This window comes from Entelurus aequoreus, linkage group LG10 (genome assembly GCF_033978785.1).
Source record: "Entelurus aequoreus isolate RoL-2023_Sb linkage group LG10, RoL_Eaeq_v1.1, whole genome shotgun sequence".
Taxonomy (NCBI): domain Eukaryota; kingdom Metazoa; phylum Chordata; class Actinopteri; order Syngnathiformes; family Syngnathidae; genus Entelurus; species Entelurus aequoreus.
The window spans coordinates 49,962,394-49,979,617 of record NC_084740.1 but is presented as its reverse complement, the minus strand read 5'-3'; the positions used below and the strand labels follow the sequence as shown (position 1 = coordinate 49,979,617).

The window sequence follows — 17,224 nt, the reverse complement described above, 5'->3', positions numbered from 1 at the left end:
ATATATATATATATATATATATATATATATATATATATATATATATATATATATATATATGATATGTGTGTGTATATATATGTATATATGAGGTAGATCACCTCGAATAAGTTGAAAAACTTATTGGTATGTTACCATTTAGTGGTCAATTGTACGGAAAATGTACTGTACTGTGCAATCTACTAATACAAGTTTCAATCAATCAATCAATGAATGCCTACTGAGCCTATGGTGCTGTTAAGTTATTGTGGCTCAATTTGCCTTCATTTTTTTTATTTTAATGTATTATTATTTAATATATATTATTGTTTTAGTTGCTTAAGAGATATTCCTGGCTCTGAGTTTGCTCATTGCTATTTTTATGTTTTTGTGCATTATTTGTTGCCGTCGTCATTAAACGAACAGGTTACTTAACAGTTACTCAGTACTTGAGTAGTTTTTTCACAAAATACTTTTTACTTTTACTCAAGTAAATATTTGGGTGACTACTCCTTACTTTTACTTGAGTAATAAATCTCTAAAGTAACAGTACTCTTACTTGAGTACAATTTCTGGTTACTCCACCCACCTCTGCAAATAGGCCACCAAAGCACATAATACTCAATATCAAATTGCCCCCAGTCTTCCTGAAACTCGTTAGAAACCAAGCATAAAATCCCTCTGGTGTCTATTTTGGGGGGAATCTTACACGCAGACATCATTTTTGGGTCCATAACTACGGAATAAGTGCCAATGTTGACAGCATTAGAGGGGCGCTGCAAGTGTGATCATGTTTGGCTCATTTAGAGCCCAGACAGGTTCGCAGAGATAAATAAATATAAACATTTTCTGTCAGACAATCAGATTAGGAGAGCCCATGCCGTCCCTGGGCCTAATTGGGGCCCCCACTTTTTTGTGTGAAATAATTTGTATACTTTTTTAACCAAACTGGAATCCAATGTGATGCACGTTTGTACTAAAATCAATTCATGGAAAATAAATTGTTTATTACCGTAATTTCCGGACTATAAGCCGCTACTTTTCCCCCTCGTTCTGGTCCCTGCGGCTTATACAAGGGTGCGGCTTATATACGGCCTGTTCTTCTCCGACACCGACGAAGAGGATTTGGGTGGTTTTAGTACGCAGGAGGAAGACGATGACACAATGATTAAAGACTGACTTTTCATATACCGGTAGGCTGGTTATTTTGATAACGTACAGGCGAGCACTTTGTATTACTTTGCAGCGTTGTATTATTTGTACTCTGCACGAATGCTGTTCGCCATGTCAAAGATGTGAAAGTTTGATTGAATGATTGAAAGATTTATAGTTAATAAATGGGACGCTTTGCGTTCCCAAACAGTCATCTCTGTCCCGACAATCCCCTCCGTGGTAGCAGGAACCCCTATATACTACGCTAATTACACATCAAAACCCTGCGGCTTATAGTCGGGTGCGGCTTATATATGGAGCAATCTGTATTTTCCCCTAAATTTAGCTGGTGCGGCTTATAGTCAGGTGCGGCTTATAGTCCGGAAATTACGGTATGTAAAAATATGTTAATTTTATGTTGTTGAAACATATTTTTGTAAACATTACCCCGACAAGGATTTAAACCCAGTATGGCGCAGAATAGAATGCCTTTTATTGACACAGGTACAATGAGATTAAAGGCCTACTGAAACCCACTACTATCGACCACGCAGTCTGATAGTTTATATATCAATGATGAAATCTTAACATTGCAACACATGCCAATACGGCCGGGTTAACTTATAAAGTGCAATTTTAAATTTCCCGCAAAACTTCCGGTTTTAAACGTCTATGTTTGTTGACGTATGCGCGTGACGTCAATGGTTGAAACGGAAGTATTCGGACACATTGTATCCAATACAAAAAGCTCTGTTTTCATCCCAAAATTCCACAGTATTCTGGACATCTGTGTTGGTGAATCTTTTGCAATTTGTTTAATGAACAATGAAGACTGCAAAGAAGAAAGTTGTAGGTGGGATCGGTGTATTAGCGGCTGGCTGCAGCAACACAACTAGGATGATTTTGACTTGGATAGCAGACACGCTATCCGACGCTAGCCGCCGACCGCATTGATGATCGGATGAAGTCCTTCATCGCTCCGTCGATCGCTGGAACGCAGGTGAGCACAGGTGTTGATGAGCAGATGAGGGCTGGCTGGCGTAGGTGGATAGCTAATGTTTTTAGCATAGCTCTGTGAGGTCCCGTAGCTAAGTTAGCTTCAATGGCGTCGTTAGCAACAACATTGTTAAGCTTCGCCAGGCTGGAAAGCATTAACCGTGTAGTTACATGTCCATGGTTTAATAGTATTGTTGATTTTCTGTCTATCCTTCCAGTCAGGGGTTTATTTCTTTTGTTTCTATATGCAGTTAAGCACGATGCTATCACGTTAGCTCCGTAGCTAACGTGCTTCGCCGATGTATTGTCATGGAGATAAAAGTCACTGTGAATGTCCATTTCGCGTTCTTGACTCTCATTTTCAAGAGGATATAGTATCCGAGGTGGTTTAAAATACAAATCCGTGATCCACAATAGAAAAAGGAGAAAGTGTGGAATCCAATGAGCCCTTGTACCTAAGTTACGGTCAGAGCGAAAAAAGATACGTCCTGCACTGCACTCTAGTCCTTCACTCTCACGTTCCTCATCCACGAATCTTTCATCCTCGCTCAAATTAATGGGGTAATCGTCGCTTTCTCGGTCCAAATCGCTCTCGCTGCTGGTGTAAACAATGAGGAAATGTGAGGAGCCTTTCAACCTGTGACGTCACGCTACTTCCGGCACAGGCTTGGCTTTTTTTATCAGCGACCAAAAGTTGCGAACTTTATCGTCGATGTTCTCTACTAAATCCTTTCAGCAAAAATATGGCAATATCGCGAAATGATCAAGTATGACACATAGAATGGATCTGCTATCCCCATTTAAATAAATAAAAATAATTTCAGTAGGTCTTTAAATATTATACTATATACATATATACAGAAGCATTCAGACTGTGGGTGGAAAGTCAAAATTGCACACAGAGAGGTGCTAAACTATAAAATCAGTGCCTATGAGAGTTCGCCGTGGTTATGGCTTCAGGGAAAAAACTGTTTTTGAGTCTGTTTGTCTTAGACCTGATGACCCTGTAGCGCCTTCCTGAGGGCAGCAGGTCAAACAGGTCAAAGCCAAGGTGTGAGCTGTACTTGATAATGTTGGTAGCGCTGCTGAAACAGCGGGAGGTGTAAATGTCTATCAGGGCCTTTACCACTCTCTGGAGCCTCTCCCTGTCTGCAGCGGTGCAGCTGCCGTACCATGCTGTGATGCTGTATGTCAGCAGGCTCTCAATGGATGAGCGGTAGAAGGTCAGCAGCAGGTTGGAGTCCAGGTTTTACTTCTTGAGGACTCTTAGGAAGTGCAGCCGCTGCTGAGCCTTCTTAGTGATGGCAGTAGTGTTATCTGACCAGGAGATGTTGTCAGAGATAAGGACGCCAAGAGACCGGATGGTGTGGACCCTCTCCACACACTCACCCTTGATGTAGAGGGGGGCTAGGTCAGTGCTGTGTTTCCTGAAGTCGATGACCATCTCCTTGGTTTTCTTGGTGTTCAGAGCAAGGTTGTTCTCTGAGCACCAGTCTGCCAACTTCCGGACCTCCTCTCTGTAGGCTGCCTCGTCCCCCTTTGAGGGGACTCCGACCACCGTAGTGTCGTCCACGAACTTCACTATGAGGTTGTTGTTGTGGGTCGGACTGCAGTCGTGGGTGTAGAGGCAGTACAGAAGAGGGCTCAGCACAGGAGCAGTGGGGGCCGAGTCGCACAGTCTGGGGCCGGTTGGAGAGAAAGTCCTTAATCCAGGCACAAGTGAGGGGGGGGGGCGCGAGAGTGTTCAGTTTTGTGATGATTTTCTTGCAAGCCCAGCACTTATCTTTGCTTTGCATGCTTTATGCTTCCTAAGCTCTTTTGCCCGTTCCCTGCAGCACATCTTTGTTTTTGTTCTTTCTACACTATCCCTTATAAGGAGGCCTCGTACCTGCACTTTGCCTGCCGTCTCTGCATCATGGGGTCCAGAAAAATACCAGACCTTGACAGAAACTGTCCCAAAAAACTCACAAGTTCAATGGGTGCAAGAATTGTCAAGGTTATAGCAAATAAATGGGTTCTATGTTAACATGTAACTCGGCCAGTTAAAATTTAAATATATTTTGCTTTTAGTAAATGTGACCTCCTAATATTACAAATGGTCATCTTCGGTTCTTAAAGACCTACTGAAAGCCACTACTACCGACCACGCAGTCTGATAGTTTATATATCAATGATGAAATATTAACATTGCAACACATGCCAATACGGCCGAGTTAGATTAGTAAAGTGCAATTTTAAATTTCCCGCAAAATATCCTGCTGAAAACGTCTCGGTATGATGACGTTTGCGCGTGACGTCACGGATTGTAGCGGACATTTTGGGACAGCATTGTGGCCAGCTATTAAGTCGTCTGTTTTCATCGCAAAATTCCACAGTATTCTGGACATCTGTGTTGGTGAATCTTTTGCAATTTGTTTAATGAACAATGGAGATAGCAAAGAAGAAAGCTGTAGGTGGGAAGCGGTGTATTAGCGTCCGGCTACAGCAACACAAACGCGTAGCGGCTACGTCGTAGCCGGTGTTTCATTGTTTACATTCCCGAAATCTGACAGTCAAGCTTTACCATTGGCCTGTGGGGAACTGGGACAACAGAGACTCTTACCAGGAGGACTTTGAGTTGGATACGTGCTACCGTGAGTATGCAGCTGCGGCTTCCAAACATTTGATCGCTTGCCCGTACGTGCGTGCCGCTATGTGCATGTCACGTACGTAACTTTGGGGAAATATATGTGCTTTATGAACTTTGGGGAGGTGAACGGTACTTTGGGCTATGGGATTGAGTGTGTTTTGTGGGTGTTTGATTTGTATTGGCGGGTTATATGGACAGGAGGGGGGAGGTGTTTGTTATGCGGGATTAATTTGTGGCATATTAAATATAAGCCAGGTTGTGTTGTGGCTAATAGAGTATATATATGTCTTGTGTTTATTTACTGTTTTAGTCATTCCCAGCTGAATATCAGTTCCCAGCCGCCTCTCACAGCATCTTCCCTATCTGAATCGCTTCCACTGCCCTCTAGTCCTTCACTCTCACTTTCCTCATCCACGAATCTTTCATCCTCGCTCAAATTAATGGGGAAATCGTAGCTTTCTCAGTCCGAATCGCTCACGCTGCTGGTGGCCATGATTGTAAACAAAGTGCAGATGTGAGGAGCTCCACAACCTGTGACGTCACGCTACTTCCGGTACAGGCAAGGCTTTTTTTTATCAGCGACCAAAAGTTGCGAACTTTATCGTCGATGTTCTCTACTAAATCCTTTCAGCAAAAATATGGCAATATCGCGAAATGATCAAGTATGACACATAGAATGGATCTGCTATCCCTGTTTAAATAAGAACATCTCATTTCAGTAGGCCTTTAACAACCACTGAAATATTGTGCTTAATTTGAAACTGCGTATTGACTACATAGAAAAATCTGTGACAAATATCATGTGCATAATATTTGGAGTGCTGTGAAACACACAGCCTCATACGTACAGTACATAATGGACGTCTCCACTTGGAACCTGCAATATTCCTGTGGACACTTGTCCAGGATGACTGCTCTACCATACAAAACGGATTAACTTTTGTTTAATTCATTTTGCTTACTGACCACAAGGCTCCAACATTCGATATAATATGAAGGAACAGCGGCTAAATTGGCTGGAAAGGCTTGATTATCATAATCAAAGCAAACGTTTTTCTGCCAGAGTGAACTCCTCGGGTATCTGGTGAAGCAGCAAAAAGAAGCTCAGGGCAGATGAAGTGGAATGACTCTTTGTTTTGTCCAGGATGCACATTAGTGTCGAAAGACCTGCACAGCGTGACACCTTTTGTTCCTGAAAAATGATCAAGTGAAATCGAATATAACATTTGTTTGTGGCCTACTAAATGATGCATACCCAAGTGGTGGCATAGTGTTTTTGCCTAAGACCATTTGTCTAATGACCATAACACTTTGAGATATTAGACCAGGGGTCACCAACGCGGTGCCCGCGGGCACCAGGTAGCCCGTAAGGACCAGATGAGTAGCCCGCTGGCCTGTTCTAAAAACAGCTCAAATAGCAGCACTTACCAGTGAGCTGCCTCTATTTTTAAAATTGTATTTATTTACTAGCAAGCTGGTCTCGCTTTGCCCGACATTTTTAATTCTAAGAGAGACAAAACTCAAATAAAATTTGAAAATCCAAGAAAATATTTTAAAGACTTGGTCTTCACTTGTTTAAATAAATTCATTTATTTTTTTACTCTGCTTCTTATAACTTTCAGAAAAACAATTTTAGAGAAAAAATACAACCTTAAAAATGATTTTAGGATTTTTAAACACATATACGTTTTTACCTTTTAAATTCCTTCCTCTTCTTTACTGACAATTTAAATCAATGTTCAAGTAAATTTATTTTTTTTATTGTAAAGAATAATAAATAGATTTTAATTTAATTCTTCATTTTAGCTTCTGTTTTTTCGACGAAGAATATTTGTGAAATATTTCAAATTTATTATGATTAAAATTTAAAAAAAATATTCTGGAAAATCTAGAAAATCTGTAGAATCAAATTTAAATCTTATTTCAAAGTCTTTTGAATTTCTTTTAAAATTTTTGTTCTGGAAAATCTAGAAGAAATAATGATTTGTCTTTGTTAGAAATATAGCTTGGTCCAATTTGTTATATAGTCTAACAAAGTGCAGATTGGATTTTAACCTATTTAAAACATGTCATCAAAATTCTAAAATTAATCTTAATCAGGAAAAATTACTAATGATGTTCCATAAATTATTTTTTTAATTTTTTCAAAAAGATTCGAATTTGCTAGTTTTTCTCTTCTTTTTTTCGGTTGAATTTTGAATTTTAAAGAGTCGAAATTGAAGATAAACTATGTTTCAAAATGTATTTGTCATTTTTTTCGTGTTTTCTCCTCTTTTAAACCGTTCAATTAAGTGTAAATATCATTAATTATTAATAATAACATAGAGTTAAAGGTAAATTGAGCAAATTGGCTATTTCTGGCAATTTATTTAAGTGTGTATCAAACTGGTAGCCCTTCGCATTAATCAGTACCCAAGAAGTAGCTCTTGGTTTCAAAAAGGTTGGCGACCCCTGTATTAGACGTATGCAGGGCATTTTGACCACAGCCCGTAGGAAGTGCCATATTTACTGTAGCACGGAACATTTCTGCCACAGAGCAACAGCTTTTGGAACATGCATGCATTCACACAGCTGAATCTAACTTCTGTTTTACCTCACAAAAATATGCCTATTTTCTATTTTTCCTCTGTTCTTGCTGCCTCGTTAAAGCGGGCGGCCCTTCGTGTCACAAAAGTATGTTTTTATTCAATATTCAAAGACTGTTGGTTTCCAACACAACACAGAAGACTTAGGTCCCTGTCTCGTTTCTCGGCTGGTAAGTAAGTCGCAAAACATCAGAGAAAAACTGCAAATAATTGGCACTGTAATAATTGGCATGTGTGGAGTTGAGCAATACATGTGTTTTGCAACTGAACTCATGTATTTGGAAGTGTTTATTGGTTGAAACAACAGAACTACGTATTGCGTGATAGTTTTTGTGTGCGTTTTTTGGTCAGTTTATCAAGAGAGTGGTGGACAACAAAATAACAACGTGACTAAATTAGTCGAATAAAATAACAACACAAAGGAAATGTGGAGGTGAAACATTGGGATGAAAGGTAGTTTTAAAGTACAACATTATTTGCAGTAATTTTCCAATAACAGGCTTTTACGAACCCCGTTTCCATATGAGTTGGGAAATTGTGTTAGATGTAAATATAAACGGAATGCAATGATTTGCAAATCCTTTTCAACCCATATTCAGTTGAATATGCTACAAAGACAAGATATTTGATGTTGAAACTCATAAACTTTGCTTTTTTTTGCTAATAATAATTAACTTAGAATTTCATGGCTGCAACACGTGCCAAAGTAGTTGGGAAAGGGCATGTTCACCACTGTGTTACATGGCCTTTCCTTTTAACAACACTCAGTAAACGTTTGGGAACTGAGGAGACACATTTTTGAAGCTTCTCAGGTGGAATTTTTCCCATTCTTGCTTGATGTACAGCTTAAGTTGTTCAACAGTCCGGGGGTCTCCGTTGTGGTATTTTAGGCTTCATAATGCGCCACACATTTTCGATGGGAGACAGGTCTGGACTGCAGGCGGGCCAGGAAAGTACCCGCACTCTTTTTTTACGAAGCCACGCTGTTGTAACATGTGCTGAATGTGGCTTGGCATTGTCTTGCTGAAATAAGCAGGGGCGTCCATGAAAAGGGCGGCGCTAACATGGCAGCATATGTTGTTCCAAAACCTGTATGTACCTTTCAGCATTAATGGTGCCTTCACAGATGTGTAAGTTACCCATGTCTTGGGCACGAATGCACCCCCATACCATCACAAATGCTGGCTTTTGAACTTTGCGTCAATAACAGTCTGGATGGTTCGCTTCCCCTTTGGTCCGGATGACACAATGTCGAATATTTCCAAAAACAATTTGAAATGTGGACTCCTCAGACCACAGAACACTTTTCCACTCTGCATCAGTCCATCTTAGATGATCTCGGGCCCAGAGAAGTCGGCGGCTTTTCTGGGTGTTGTTGATAAATGGCTTTCGCTTTGCATAGTAGAGCTTTAACTTGCACTTACAGATGTAGCGACCAACTGTATTTAGTGACAGTGGTTTTCTGAAGTGTTCCTGAGCCCATGTGGTGATATCCTTTAGAGATTGATGTCGGTTTTTGATACAGTGCCGTCTGAGGGATCGAAGGTCACGGTCATTCAATGTTGGTTTCCGGCCATGCCGCTTACGTGGAGTGATTTCTCCAGATTCTCTAAACCTTTTGATGATATTATGGACCGTAGATGTTGAAATCCCTAAATTTCTTGCAATTGCACTTTGAGAAACGTTGTTCTTAAACTGTTTGACTATTTGCTCACGCAGTTGTGGACAAAGTGGTGTACCTCGCCCCATCCTTTCTTGTGAAAGACTGAGCATTTTTGGGGAAGCTGTTTTTATACCCAATCATGGCACCCACCTGTTCCCAATTAGCCTGCACACCTGTGGGATGTTCCAAATAAGTGTTTGATGAGCATTCCTCAACTTTATCAGTATTTATTGCCAACTTTCCCAACTTCTTTGTCACGTGTTGCTGGCATCAAATTCTAAAGTTAATGATTATTTGCAAAAAAAAAAAATGTTTATGAGTTTGAACATCAAATATGTTGTCTTTGTAGCATATTCAACTGAATATGGGTTGAAAATGATTAACAAATCATTGTATTCCGTTTATATTTACATCTAACACAATTTCCCAACTCATATGGAAACGGGGTTTGTACTTTTTTGCTTTGTTAAATCCAGACTGTGGGTATCAAGATGGTGAATAAAGTACCATATTTTTCAGACCATAAGGTGCACTGACGATTAGCGGGTCTATTCGGGTATTTTTTTCAAAAGGTGCATTAAAGGGGTTATATTATGATTTTTTTCTACATTTAGAATACTTCCTTGTGGTCTATAACATATGTAATGGTGGTTATTTGGTCTAAATGTTGCATGGATTATGTTTTACAGATTGTTTTCAAGCCGCTTTCTTGATTTATGGTCTTAGTGCCTCCGCTTCGACAGTTTCTTCCCTCCGTCATCTTTATTGTACTGGTAGTTTTTAGCGCTTCCATAGCGAGCTTACTGACGGATGTAAGTTAGAACTATACACTACTTTATATTACAAATGGCAACAGAGGACAGAGATAAAGAAAGAGCTTATTGACTACGACGCAGACGCAAGCCCATTTTCGGGAGTTATGCGGAGCCCAAATACACATCAGCAGTTACCAATAGGCAAGAAAGGTTGATTTTGCATAATATTGCTAGACAAAACGACAGGTAATATCTCTTAATAGGTGCCCTTTTGGGGTCCTTATACACACACCATAAAAATACCCGTATGTTGAAGCACAGTACGTCTGGCTATGGTAGCCGTAATGCTCTGACAATTCATCAAGCGGTGTAGCTTCGTAGCTTACCCAAGTCGTATTAAAACCTTTTGACAGATATTTGAGACTCGTGTGTCATGATCTATATTCTCCATTAAACATCAAAGTTTTGGTGTTGCTTGCTTAGGAGTGCTTGCTCGGGTCATTTATTGAAGGTTTCAACCTGCAGTCCACATGTGTTTCTTATGTGGGACTCCCAACTATTGGTCACACGTATCATTACACCTTGTACCACATAAAATAACTTTGAGGTCAGTAAGCACATCCAGAAATAATACGTACATTAGGCGCACCGGGTTATAAGTACCGTATTTTCCGGACTATAAGGCGCACTTAAATTCCTTTTTTTCCCCTCAAAACTCGACAGTGCGCCTGTTGTACAGAATAATTATGGTTTCACTTGCCGACCTCGAAGCTATTTTATTTGGTACATGGTGAAATGATAAGTGTGACCAGTAGATGGCAGTCAAACATAAGTAATACGTGTAGACTGCAATATGACTCGAGTAAACAACACCAACATTTTATATGTTCCATTGAAAATGTAGAACATTACATACAGCGCTCCAAAATCTATCAAAATGTTTTCTGTACGACTTTGGTAAGCTATGAAGCCACACCACTTGATGGATTGTACTGTGCTTCAACATACCAGTATTATTATGGTGTGTGTATAAGGTAAGACATATTATCTGGCGTTTTGTTTCACAATATTATGCAAAAGCAACTGTTCTTACCTTCTGGTACCTGCTGATCTGTATTTGGGATCTGCATGAGTCCTAAAAAGTTGCGCTTGTCCACTTTATTAGTCCGTGGCGACGCCTTATCCGATAAGCTTCTTCTTTTTCTCTATCTTCTTATTATTTGACATTCATCCTCCACTTTTGCCATTTCTTATATAAAGTAGTGTAAAGTTCTTACTTATATCTGTCAGTAAACTCGCCATGAAAGCGCTAAAACATGCCGGTGTAGTGAGTTTACATTATTCACCCAAGGAACTTTAGTTATTAGAGAGTTCCAGTCGGACGTTTTTTCACAGGACACATTTCCGGCGTATGAGGAGATGCTGCTCCGTTATTGATTGAAGTAAAGTGTGAATGTCATTAAAACAGTTAGCGCCATCTTTTGACACTTCTTCCACTCCCGTCCTTGCACGCTACACCGCTACAACAAAGATGACGGGGAGAAGACGCTGCCTAAGGTGAGCCACGTAAATAAGACCGCCCACAAAACGGCGTATCCTGAAGCGACTGTCAGAAAGCGGCTTGAAGGTGATCTGTAAAACATCATCTATCCCAGTGATTTTCAACCTTTTTTGAGCAAAGGCACATTTTTTGTGTTGAAAAAATGCAGAGGCACACCACCAGCAGAAATCATTAAAAAATGACGCTCAGTTGACAGTAAAAAGTCGTTGTCGCAATTGTTGGATATGAATTTAAACCATAACCAACCATGCATCAATATAGCGCTTGTCTCAAAGTAGGTGTACTGTCACCACCTGTCACATCACATCATGACTTGTTTGGAGTTTTTTGCTGTTTTCCTGTGTGTAGTGTTTTACTTCTTGTCTTGCGCTCCTATTTTGGTGGCTTTTTCTCTTTTTTTGGTATTTTCCTGGAGCAGTTTCAGGTGTTCCTTTGAGCGATATTTCCCGCCTCTACTTTGTTTTTATCCTTCTTCGTGGGGACATAGTTGATTGTCATGTCATGTTCGGATGTACATTGTGGACGCCATCTTTGCTCCACAGTAAGTCTTTGCTGTCGTCCAGCATTCTGTTTTTGTTTACTTTGTAGCCAGTTCAGTTTTAGTTTCGTTCTGCATAGCCTTCCCTAAGCTTCAATGCCTTTTCTTAGGTGCAATCCCATTTTCTTTATTTGTGGTTTAAGCATTAGACTCCCTTTTACCTGCACACTGCCTCCCGCTGTTTCCGACATCTACAAAGCAATTAGCTACCTGCTGCCACCTACTGATATGGAAGAGTATTACACGGTTACTCTGCCAAGCTCTAGACAGCACCGACACTCAACAACAACACATCATTTGCAGACTATAATTACTGGTTTGCAAAAAATATTTTTTACCCCAAATAGGTGTGTGGAGAGGCGGGGCCGGCGGTCCGACACCGGGGCCCGCTCCAAGATGGCGGCGAGGAGGCGTGGCCTGCGGACCCGCGTCCAAATGGACTACAGGTGCGTGGGTCGGGCAGCTGGGCACAATCTGATAATCTGCTGTCGGTGTATAAAAGCGTGACAGCCGAGAGAGACGAGGAGGGAGGTGGAGAGCCAGAGGCAAGACGCGGAGCAGCGTATGCAGCAAGAGGAAGACGTCGACGGCGAAGACGCGGCCGGCTGAAAAGCGGACCGGAGGGCGAGCAGGGAAGAGGAGCTGCAAAGCGACCTGAGACTGAGGGGTTTGATTTGAAAAAATAAACGAAAGCCTACACCTGACGCAACATGTCTTCCTTTGATGGTCCATGGAACCCACCCGACAGCCTAGGACGGTCACATTTGGCGCCCAATGTGGCTGGACCATCGGAGGCGGGGGAGGACGATCTCCTGTGGGCCCTCGTGGGGGCGTTCACGGAACTGGCGGCAAGCAGCCGCCAGCGTCTCGAAGAGTCCCGCAAACAATTGCAGCTCCTGCAGGTCCTGGCGGGCCAGACGGGGGGCGGCGAATGGCCCCCCCACAAAAGAAGAGGAAGTGGTGGAAGAAGCACAGGAGGGAAACCACTCATGTGCTCAAGAAGAACAAGACAAAGGAAAAGACGACGAAGAAGAAGAACAACAACAACAACAAGACAAAGACAAAGAAGAAGAAGAACAACAACAAGACAAAGACAAAGAAGACAAAGGAACAGACAAAGGCGAACAAGGTACAGGAGAAGAAAAGAATACAGAAGAAGGAGAAAAGGACAAGGAAGAAGAAAAGGACACAGGGGAGGAGAAAACCGGGGCCACAGGAGAACCTGGCCGTTCTCACTTCCCGCTCCCTCAAAAAGGGGGGAAGGGAGTAGGCTTAGCCGGTCGGAAGTCCGGCTTGCGTCCGGCGATGGAGGACTGTGGCGAGGCGGAGCCGGAGGACCGACGGCGGGGCGTGCTGCGCCGGGGCCCACTCCAAGATGGCGGCGGGGACGGCGAGCAAGCGGCGAGGGAGACGCGACAACCAGGTGCGGGGATCGCGCACCTGGTCACAATTACCTAATCCCCTCGCAGTGTTTAAAGAGACAGCGGCCGAGAGCGACGGGGGAAAAAGGAGGTGGAGAGTCAGCGAGACACGCAGAGGTTAACGAGGAGCGAACACGAAGACAAAGACGCGGCCAGCTGAAAAGCGGACCGGAGGGCGAGCAAGGAAGAGGAGCTGCAAAGCGACCTGAGACTGAGGGGTTTGATTTGAAAAAATAAACGAAAGTCTACACCTGCTGCAACATGTCTTCCTTTGATGGTCCATGGAACCCACCCGACAGCCTAGGACTGTCACAAGGTGAAATTAGATCATCTCCCACGGCACACCAGACTGTATCTCACGGCACACTGTGTGCCGCGGCACAGTGGTTGAAAAACACTGATCTATGCAACATTTTGACCAAAGAACCACCATTACATGTTATGTAGACCAGTGGTGCCCAACCACCGGGCCGCGGCCTGGTACCGGTCCATGGACCGATTGGTACCGGGCCGCGGCCGCACAAGAAATAAAACATTTTTAAAAAAATACAAAAATAAAAAAAAAATCTTTTTTATTTTATTTTTTTTTAAATTAAATCAACATAAAAAACACAATATATACATTATATGTCAATATAAATCAATACAGTCTGCAGGGATACAGTCCGTAAGCACACATGATTGTATTTCTTTATGACAAAAAAAAAAAAAAAAAACATTTTTATTTGTTTTTACTACACCTCCCCCCCTACCCCCCGGTCCGTGGGACAAATTTTCAAGCATTGACCGGTCCGCAAGTACAAAAAGGTTGGGGAGCACTGATGCAGACCATAATGTAATTATAATCCGGTGCGCCCTGTGGTCCGGAAAATACGGTAGCAATGTCGATTTTTGAGAAAATGAAATTATTTTAAGTGCGCATTATAGTCCGAAAAATACGGTTCATGATTACATGCTAAAAAGGCAGATTTTTCAGCTCATGACTCAAAGGAGAAAGTCAGCCAAACCTAATCAAATACATCACGTGTTGCCATAACGTTCACATATAAACGGCTTATAAAAAGTGCAACATTTGTTACAACCAAAGCCAGCCCAAAAAAAAAATAATGCTTGCTTGAGAAGCAACAATAAAGCCTTAAGCCATCAGATAATCAGCGATCCGATAAAAACAGACCAGGGACCTATTTCCAAAAGTAATACCTTTATTAGGCACTAAACCAAAGCCTCACATTGCTAGCTCAGCTGATTACTTCATAACAGTTTGCTTACCTTTGAAAGTGTGTTTTTACTCCGGCAATGTTAGTGTATTAGTGTTGGCTTTGCTGTGAGGGTTCATACACTGAAGACAGTAAACAATGTTATTGACAGCGATACAATATTGTTGCAATTAGATCATAGAGGACAGAGTTAAACCACCCAACCACAGGACAATGACATGAGTGTCACTTCTGTCAATATACCTCAAAATCCAATTGTAATCTAGTTGTCACAATCCAACAAATCTATCTTAATAGCACACATTCCATCATTTGTAATGTTAAACAATGCACAAATAGGGAGCAGTCTGTTATGTCACTGTTGTGGAGTCCCATGATTAGGGACGGGTATTGAATTTGGTACTTTCATAAGCACCGATTAAAGTCCGTCGGTACTACCAAATACAAGTCACGTAAAAATCAAAAGGGGCCATATTTCGATACCTTTAGTTGCACGTTACGTCACGTCTGGTTGCAAAATCAACACAACCTCAAGCACTTGGCCAGGAAACAAGCAGTCAAGCATTTAGAGCGGACTCAGCCGGACCGCCTCGAGGTAATGTTACGATGTCCGTGCCGACAAATCTTCCACTGATCCACTTTTAAAAAGGCACAAGCTTGATGCTAATTTACATTGGCTACGCCACAGACATGCTACCGGTTAGCATTAGTGATTTTACATGGCAATTTTAACACCTCCAAATTTGGTAATTGAAACTATAATAGAATAGGTTGAGGTGTGGGGGAGGCAGGGTTTGTGGGGGGGGCGGGGTTTGCTGGTAGCGGGGGTGTATATTGTAGCCCGGATGAGTTAGGGCTGCAAGGGATTCTGGGTATTTGTTCTGTTGTGTTTATGTTGTGTTACGATGCGGATGTTCTCCCGAAATGTGTTTGTCATTCTTGTTTGGTGTGGGTTCACAGTGTGGCGCATATATGTAACAGTGTTAAAGTTGTTTATACGGCCACCCTCAGTGTGACCTGTATGGCGTGTCTGTAGAAGCCTAATACAACATGTGACTGGGCCGGCACGCTGTTTGTATGGAGAAAAAGCGGACGCGACGACAGGTTGTAGAGGACGCTAAAGGCAGCGCCATCACGGCACGCCCTTAATATTGTTGTCCGGGTGAAAATCGGGAGAAATTCGGGAGAATGTGTTATGATCCGCTGCCCGGATCATATTCTGTTTATGTTTCCAAGTCACTTGTGTGTTCTGCACCTCTTGAGTTTGTTTGTTTCTGTTGCCATGACGGCAGATTGCATTCACCTGCCTCTGGTTAGTGTTCGGGACGCTCACCTGTTGCCCGGGCACTAATCAGAGAGCTATTTAGTCTATGCCCTGGCCTCACTCGGCCTGGTGGTCTTGTTTGCTCCCATGCAACAAATTACGCTCTCGTTTATGCTCATAGTCTGTATTTTGGTACTGGCATCTTTTGGCTACCCTTTTGTTTTCCGTGCCGTGGGCACCGCGCAGCATATTTTGTCTGCTAATAGAATAAATAATTTATTCTCACCTGCAAGCCGCTTCCTGACATCCCTCTGCATCTTGAAAAGACGACCTCCGGCATCACAATGCCTTGTCACCGTAACAGAAGACCACCAGAACACAGTCTTTTCGAAGAGGGCGTGGAGGATCCCGGCTACGGGATGTGGCTGGTCTTAAAGGCCTACTGAAATTATTTTTTTTTTATTTAAACGGGGTTAGCACATCCATTCTATGTGTCATTCTTGATCATTTTGCGATATTGCCATATTTTTGCTGAAAGGATTTAGTAGAGAACATCGACGATAAAGTTCGCAACTTTTGGTCGCTGATGAAAAAAAGCCTTGCCTGTACCGGAAGTAGCGTGACATCACAGGTTGAAGGGCTGCTCACATTTTCCCATTGTTTACAATGCAGCGAGAGAGATTCGGACCGAGAAAGCGACCCCATTAATTTGAGCGAGGATGAAAGATTCGTGGATGAGGAACATGACAGTTAAGGACTATAGTGCAGTGCAGGACGTATCTTTTTTCGCTCTGACCGTAACTTAGGTAAAAGGGCTCATTGGATTTCACACTTGATAACTGGCCCTCTTTCTGGGGCAAACCAGGCTTGCTGATGAGAGACGGCCTTCACCCTAACCAGGAAGGCGCCATCATCCTGTCTAGAAACATAGACTACTATTTAAGTCTCACTTGACTGACTACACTAGAGCAAGCCCGGTCACAGGCAATTACAATGTCTGTTAGTCCGGGTGAGGAGTCAGTTAAGCTAGAACTAGCCAGCGCCAGGCTGGATAATCCATGTACGCATAGCAATTCTCTTAGAATAATACACAATTCACATAATGTTTTTTCTGTTGTGTCTGTGTCAGAGGTGGACATGCATTCTACTGAGGTGGCAAATTATGATATGTCCAGTCTATTGCAGCACCATGCAAACAATCGGAAAATTCCCGTCATATCAATTCCTAGATATGGTCGAAACTATTTAAAGTGCACTACGCATAATAAACGAAACTTTGTAATATTGCCACTACGGATAATCTTAACAAAAACTCGTCAAAACAGCCCAATACCTATAATATGGGCTTTTTAAACATAAGATCATTGTCTCCCAAGGCGTTATTGGTTAATGAGGTCATTAGAGACAACAATCTTAACGTCATTGGTCTTAGCGAAACCTGGCTCAAACCAGACGAATTTTTTG

At 42.1% G+C, this 17,224-nt stretch overlaps 1 protein-coding gene across 1 annotated transcript in view; it reads left to right on the top strand.

The window, feature by feature from the left end:
• Positions 1-13,601, top strand: part of LOC133658747 (cilia- and flagella-associated protein 251-like) — a 39,536-nt gene extending 25,935 nt beyond the window's left edge. Inside the window, exon 2 of the mRNA XM_062061107.1 lies at positions 12,206-13,601. Coding sequence (XP_061917091.1) covers positions 12,633-13,316 — 684 coding nt within the window. The 5' untranslated portion in view covers positions 12,206-12,632 and the 3' untranslated portion in view covers positions 13,317-13,601. The remainder of the gene's footprint in view (positions 1-12,205) is intronic.
• Positions 13,602-17,224: the final 3,623 nt, after the last annotated feature.